The sequence below is a fragment of the Triplophysa dalaica genome, chromosome 21 (assembly GCF_015846415.1).
Source record: "Triplophysa dalaica isolate WHDGS20190420 chromosome 21, ASM1584641v1, whole genome shotgun sequence".
In the NCBI taxonomy this organism is placed as follows: Eukaryota; Metazoa; Chordata; class Actinopteri; order Cypriniformes; family Nemacheilidae; genus Triplophysa; species Triplophysa dalaica.
This window is the reverse complement of record NC_079562.1, coordinates 12,780,397-12,787,475: the sequence shown is the minus strand read 5'-3', so window position 1 is coordinate 12,787,475 and position 7,079 is coordinate 12,780,397. Positions and strand designations below refer to the sequence as shown.

Here is a 7,079-nt window from a genome sequence, read left to right as displayed (position 1 = left end):
CTGGACAATTTCCCCCCTCCTCAGAGGACCTGGTAGTCCCGGGCTCCCCCAGGAGCACCATATTTATACCGAAATTAGTGCTGACACCTGATCGACATAGTTCACTGCAGCCAAGATCCCCTGAACTCAAGCGATCCGCCAGCCTAAGACTCCCAGTAGCTTGGATTACAGGCGCACCATTGCACCCGGCCACCGCAATAGGTGTCAGTTTTTCTGATTAAAAAAAACAAGTGCACACCGTGGCTGTAGTCAAGTCCACCTTTGGCGAGTCCAAGACCAGGACTAGTCGAGTCTAAATAGGTTCAAGTCCAAGTCAAGTCCAAAGATGTTTGAGTCCAAATGAGACGGTCCAGACAGAGACAGAAAAAAATTATCTTCAAATATCAAGACCACATATGCCTACTTTATTTGTTAAAATCAAAAAGCGGATCAAATTTGGTCATTTTATTTATATAGCAATTTCATTTGATTATAGTGTAACAATCAGTTCCTGCCAATGGAACATGCTCCTATTCTCAGCTTGATGACTTGTCAGTGATAACTGCGTTGAAACAACATAACTTTTGCCACCGAAATTAATGTTGAAAGAATGTAGAAGTTTCAACAAACATCAGTATTGTGATCAGTATTTTCTTTAGTCGTGTTCTTGATTCTTGTGTTTTAATGTTAGGTTTTCATTGTCTGTTATAACAGTGTGTTAAAATCCGATTGTTGAGGCACAGTATTACAGTAACAGTTTAATTTGGCACAGTATTTGAGCCAAAACACTCAAATCAGTCATTTAGTATAATTTCATTTTAGTATTATTAATCTTTTTTTTTTAAAGCTTGACCCTCATCACAAAATGTAACCTACTCCAAGAGGAAAGAGAATTAACTTAGCCTAATGAAAGTCAAAAGTACAAGTGAAGCAAATATAAATCCTGTATGCTTCATCAATGGTTTAGTTTGGAAGGAGAAAATATCATCAAACTTGGTTGAGACCAACTAGAACATTTGGGGAGTACAACGACCAAGTCCGAGACAAGTCAGAGTGCAGATACCAAACAGTTCGAGACAAGTGTATGAGATCAGAATTTAAAATTGAGATCGTAGACAGTTACGTGATTAAAACGTCAAAATATGTTTTCTGATTTTTATCTGTAATATTGTACTGTTTGCAATTTGATTAACACATAATTGTTCAATTAGGCTAAGTGTGAGAATAAAGCAATGTAAAGTTCCATATTGTTGTTTTAATATTGCTTTTAAGGTATATTCCTATATTCGAGTTCTCAAGTCCTCTAATTCAGATTCACTTAATAGTACTTGATGTATTAATCCCACTATTTCAGAACAGTTGAATTGTTCAATAGGCCCTTCCCACGCCTTATGCACGGGGAAGCAGTCAGGAATATGACTAGAGGAAAGGAGGTCTGAGGTTTCACGGGTTCGTATGGGTTTACCAAACAGATCTCATCACCCATTGAGTAGGAAAAAAATATTTTTTGAATGTAGGACAGCAAACACTTTTGACTGCCATTGTTTTTCCCTATTATGGTAGTCAATGGGTGTTGAGATCTGTTTGGTTATAAGCATTATTCCAAAGAGGAGTCCGCCTACATGATATATGTAAATTGTAAATAAATAAAAAAATAGCCTTTGTCATTAACGTTTTTTTTAATCGTGTAAAAATTAATTACTCAGAAAATAAAAATGCTTGACATGATATTAGTGCATTCATCACTATTTATGTTTCAGAAATCTACAGAAAGTCAAGTTCGTTAACATGGAGTTTTTTATTTATGATTATTAGTTCAAAGTCAACAGTCCTGAAAAAATGCAAGTTATTGCATTGGTGAAAGTTGAGTCTTACAGCAGTCAACGCCTGCCACACCTATAGTCTCTATGTCAATAGCGTCTTCATGTAGAGGCATATTTCTGAGTTATGATTAACTTATCTTTACTCTGTGTTGTGTTACTCATGCAGACGATTACATTACCTTTACTCATCTATCAGAAGTTTCTTTTTAAGCTTAACATAAGGTTTAATTTTAATCTTGGTGGTCACATTTCCTGATGGTGTTTTCTGCTCTTCACCAGCTTCTCTGCTCTTCCACCACTAATTAAAGTGTTGAAAAAGCAAAAAACAAGCGAATGCATTATGCTCTTTTTGTTAAGACTTTTACTGTTACTTGACTTGTATTGTCCTGCAAATGCTATAAATCCCTAAATCCCTAATTACTAACCTGCTTTTAAATCTCATTCAAAAAAACAAAAATTACATGGTATTTTCTTTCATCAAATAATAGCTTTTCAGTAATAACTAACTGAAAGTTTTTTGGGATGGTTTGATAACCGTTCCCACACATGTATTTCTGAGAACAATTTGTAGGTGTAGTGTTAAACCCTTTAAGCATGTATTTTTGACAACAGCAGTCAGAATTTTTTAAGATTCTGAAGAGTTAAAGTTTTTATTGCACACATACGTTTTAAAGAGATTCACAGAAAGGTGTTTTGTTTTTGTTTGAAGTACAGGGCTGTCAAACAATAATCACGGTAAATCACATCCAATAAAAGTTCATATTTTTGTACAACAAGAAACTATGTTTATTTATAAACACAAAAACATATTTAGAAGATATTTAAGTGTTTATTGATTTTTATTTATCATTACTTTAAATTATGTTCATTTTTATATTTTATGTGTATGTGTTTATAAACACAAAATAAACATGCACGGTACACCAACATAAACGATGTAAAACCACCTTTTATTGTGGATGAGATTAATCGTTTGACAGATCTAGAAATGATACCGCAGCTGATGTCTTCTGTGAGTGAAGGGGTTCATTTCTGCACCAGTAGCTGATGGCCAGACAGCATTTTTTCTGCCTTAAAAGCTCTAAATCACTGTCATTTTCGTTATAACTACATTTCTCTTGACCAACGAGTTAATTTTAACCCAGAAAATGTTTATTTTTGACCCTGCATTTAATAGAGTTCATTAATGAAATCATATTATTTTTTGCTTTACACTGTTGCAATAATTTTGTGGGACTGATACTGATACAGAGTGACTCATACAGTCTTTGATGACGTAATGTCTGTTCTCTCCAGTGCTGTTGTGATGGATGTTCCCAGGCAACAAATCCAACACAATTGTGTGTTTGTTTCTGGAGTCTGCTGTGAAGAGTGAGTCAGTATGGGTAAACTCTGATTAACCGTTCAATGTCAGACATGTAGCTAGCAAATGTATCTGTTGCCTCGAATATGAAACTGCAAATCAGTTTTAAGCGAACATGCAGTGTCAAGAAAAATTGTATTTTTAAATATTGCATTTATATTAACCCATTTAGCTTAAATGAGAAAAGCTATTGTAGGTGGAAGATTATTTTTTACATTTCTACTATGCATGGAAACCTCTCCTAGTTTGGACTCATGCAACCACTCCCTAAGGTTTGTCTTTAGAAATCTCATCATCTGTAAAACTAATGGTTCATCTGTTTAGTCAGGCATGTCCACTGCAATCCTTCTGCAAATCTCTGCATGCTGGAAGCAATTATGGCAAAAAAATATTTATTTTAACTTTTCTTTGCCCACACCTTAAAACACCCATCCTGAGACATCACTCTAGAATCCAGTCCTATCAGATTCCTCACACCTGAACTTTATGAAAGCGTTGCATTCTGTAATACACTTTTCTACGCTTCTTTCATTGACCCCCTTTCATTTAAGGCAATATATAATTTTATTAAACTTTTATGATTATCTTTTTTAATTAATTATTAATGAATAATAAAAAATATTATTTTTTCATGAATATAGAGGACTTATATAATATATTTTTTGTTCTATACAATAATAATTGTTCAGACTTCATTAAATTAATCAAGCTGTTTGATATAAATGCATATAAGAAACACATGTCTGACCACAAACTGCCCACTTAAGTGTTACTTTCTTTGCTTTGCTATAAAGAGCAATGTGTTACATTAACCTAAAGACAATTACTCCCATGACTTTTGGAATAAAAATAGACACAAGCTATCTTATCATGAGTTCCAAATATAATTGACAAATTGTATTAATAAAAAACACCAACATGTCCTTTTTGCTTGCACTTTTATTTTAAGTTTTTTAAACACACAAAAATACATCAGAGTGTCATGCAGTGTGTAAAATAACATTTGTTTCTTCGTTCTTAATACCACAGCTGACATGCATTATTACTCATTCAAATGTAATGTGTGTACATGCTTTTAAAAGCACTCTTTAGCGGTGTGAGCGCTGTGATGAAGTAGTGGTCTGCTTTATGGTCACGGACGGTCCACCAGGCATGAGGTTTTGAGATCCACCTGAGGACAGAACGTGAGATCCACCTGAGGAAATTGAGAAAGATCCACCAGAGGACAGAGATCCAACTGAAGGATGAGACAGAATTAGTTATTACTGTAATACAAAACTGAGATAAATTACACAATACTCAAAAAGAGATTTAATTACCTTGTATGGGATTACTAGGAAGGAGAAAAAAAGATGCATTAGTAAGCACAAAATAACTACAAACTCATGTTTTATTTTGTATGAAATTTCATTAAACTTACACAATATCCTGGTTATCCAGGAGGCTCCTGTAGGTGGCGATCTCCTGCTCCAGGCGACTCTTAATATCTAGCAACACTTTATATTCGTGTCCCTGTTGTTCAATGCTAGCCCGCATCTGAGACAGCTCTGACTCCAGCATGTTGATTTGATTCTGGAGACTTGCGAGCATAGCGCTGTATCTAGCCTCTGTGTCTGCCAGCGTGTTTTCCAGTGAGCCTCTCTGTGAACGGAAAAACATATTTTACATTGATTTACAACCTTTTTCATGTCACTTTTAAAACATTGAGACATGAAACGTCAATTATCCCCCAGACATTGTGTCTCACCAGGCTGAGCTGAGACTGTAGCTCGATTTCCAGGCTTTGCACGGTGTGTCTCAGATCTGACATCTGTGACTTGGAAGTTTGTATGGTCTCTGTGTTAATGGCCACTTCCTTGCTCAACTGTGTGGTCTTAAAGAGAAACAGAAACACAAATGATGTTATCAGAGACTCATAATCCAAACTGTACCCTTTTACGAATGTGACACAACAAGCCAAAATTAGTGCTTCGTTAAAAAAGTATTGATCATTGAAAATGTATTAATTCAAGAAATTCAAAGTCTTACCTTGTCTTTAAACCATGACTCTTGATCTCTGCGATGTTTCTGAATGACGGACTCATAGTCAGCACGAATCTCCTCCAGAACCTTGTTCAGGTCCTGCTGAGGTGCAGCATCTACCTCCACGTTCACTGTTCCGGTCAGCTGAGACCTCATTGCCGCCAACTCCTGCCATCACATCAGATTTCCAATTGTCATGTAAGGATCAGTTATGCATGTATCATTCATGGCTCACAATTACGATGAGTTACTCTCCGCTGATTATGTGTTAGGAGCAAACAAAAACAAACCTCCAGATGGTTCTTCTTCATGAACTCCAGTTCTTCCAGCAAAGATTTGATCATGTTCTCAAGGTCGGCTATTTCCATTTTCGTCTGGCTCAACAAGCGTTGGAGGTTTGCGATGTCACCCTCCACACACTGCCGCATCATCAGCTCATGCTCAAATCTGATTGGAGGAGAATAAGGATGGAGAATTGAGAAACTAAAGCTACTGCACCTATATTCGTAACAACAGGAATGATTATGACAAATATGAGAACTCACTTCATTCTGAAGTCATCAGCGGCCAGTTTAGAGTTGTCAATCTGCAGGAGGATGTTTGCATTGTGGACGGTTGCATTTTTAATCTGTAATAAAGAACAACGATGTATTATTGAAGTAAACGTTCTTACAAATCTCAGACATCACACATATGTCTTGTGTTACATTAATATACCTTGTCCTTTAAGTCTTTGATGGTGATCCAGTAGGCGCTGTAGTCCCTCTGTGCGATAGGTCCTTTTGTCTCATAGTACTCCCGGATCATCTTCTCCAGCTTGCTATTGGCAGCCTCCAGAGATCGCACCTTCTCCAGGTAAGTGGCCAGACGGTGGTTAAGGTTCTGCATGGTGGACTTCTCACTCTGCTGAAAATCCCCTGGAAAGCAGCCTCCAACCGTTATACTTGCACCAAGTCCTCCTGATGCGTAACCTCCACCATAACCTCCACCAAAACCTCCTCCATAACCTCCGGTATAACCTCCTCCATAAGCTCCACCGAAGCCTCCACGTCCTCCGACGGAATAGGATGAAGAGATGCGGGTGCCTCCTCCATAACTGCCACCGTACACGCTGTGGGCTTTTTTCGGAGAAGACATCAAGCCGCTGCGGCCTGAAACGACTATCGACTTAGATGACATGGTCTTAGGTCCATATGACTTCGACGAGCGCGTGGTGAAGGACATGGAGGTTGACATGGTGGATGCAGAGATGAGATGAACCCAGTGTGGACAGGAAACTGCTGAAATGGTCCTGAGGAGGATGAAGACGTCGAGTCCAGGGCAATCTTTTATGTAGGTTAGCCTTGAGGGCGGGTCCTATACTTTTTGGATGGGAGGAGGAAAGGTGTGTTTGTGTGCCAGACCCTGATGAATCCATCAGTGTTGAGATACATGGACCAGTGCTCAGTTTCCACCCTAAAGTGTTCAGATTGGAATGTGTGTGTGTGTGTGTGTGTGTATACTTCAGCAATGTCCTCACCCTCAGACTACAATAGAGGGAGTGCAAGACGTCTAGGCTTTGGACACACACTAGGTGTATACCTGTGTGTGTGCGCGTATGTGTCTGCTATCCTCATTTTGTCTGAACATGCACAGATATAAAGTTTTTAGATATTTTGATAAAGATGTTTAAATAGAATCCTTCCACAACATCAAGGCCACGTGTGCTTTTTACTTGTTTGCATGATAGGTTTTCTTGCAAATTTACTGAAGATCTGAATCTGAAGATCTATTGTGTCAGACTGTTTTCTTGCTTTAAACTCAGTGCTTGAAACTCAGCAACAGCCTTTCAAAATCGTAATTTCAATCAACTTCCAAAATTCCAGGTTTCTATACTTCAAATATTTATTAGT

The 7,079-nt window shown here is 37.6% G+C and overlaps 1 protein-coding gene across 1 annotated transcript; it reads right to left on the bottom strand.

The window, feature by feature from the left end:
* Positions 1 to 4,086: 4,086 nt before the first annotated feature.
* On the bottom strand, positions 4,087 to 6,503 carry LOC130410719 (keratin, type I cytoskeletal 19-like). The gene is made up of 8 exons (XM_056735546.1): positions 5,905 to 6,503; positions 5,733 to 5,815; positions 5,478 to 5,634; positions 5,194 to 5,355; positions 4,913 to 5,038; positions 4,586 to 4,806; positions 4,485 to 4,498; positions 4,087 to 4,402 (listed from the first exon to the last, which is right to left on the bottom strand). Exons 1-8 carry the CDS (start codon positions 6,421 to 6,423, stop codon positions 4,254 to 4,256), a joined length of 1,431 nt encoding a protein of 476 aa, XP_056591524.1. The 5' UTR covers positions 6,424 to 6,503; the 3' UTR covers positions 4,087 to 4,253.
* Between the last annotated feature and the right edge of the window lie 576 nt (positions 6,504 to 7,079).

Coding starts and splice junctions, on each gene's coding strand:
- LOC130410719 (XM_056735546.1), bottom strand. CDS start 6,423: ATGTCAACCTCCATGTCCTTCACCACGCGCTCGTCGAAGTCATATGGA. Junction 5,816..5,904: donor TCAAAGACTTAAAGGACAAG/GTATATTAATGT, acceptor TCTTTATTACAG/ATTAAAAATGCAACCGTCCA. Junction 5,039..5,193: donor AGTCATGGTTTAAAGACAAG/GTAAGACTTTGA, acceptor TTTCTCTTTAAG/ACCACACAGTTGAGCAAGGA.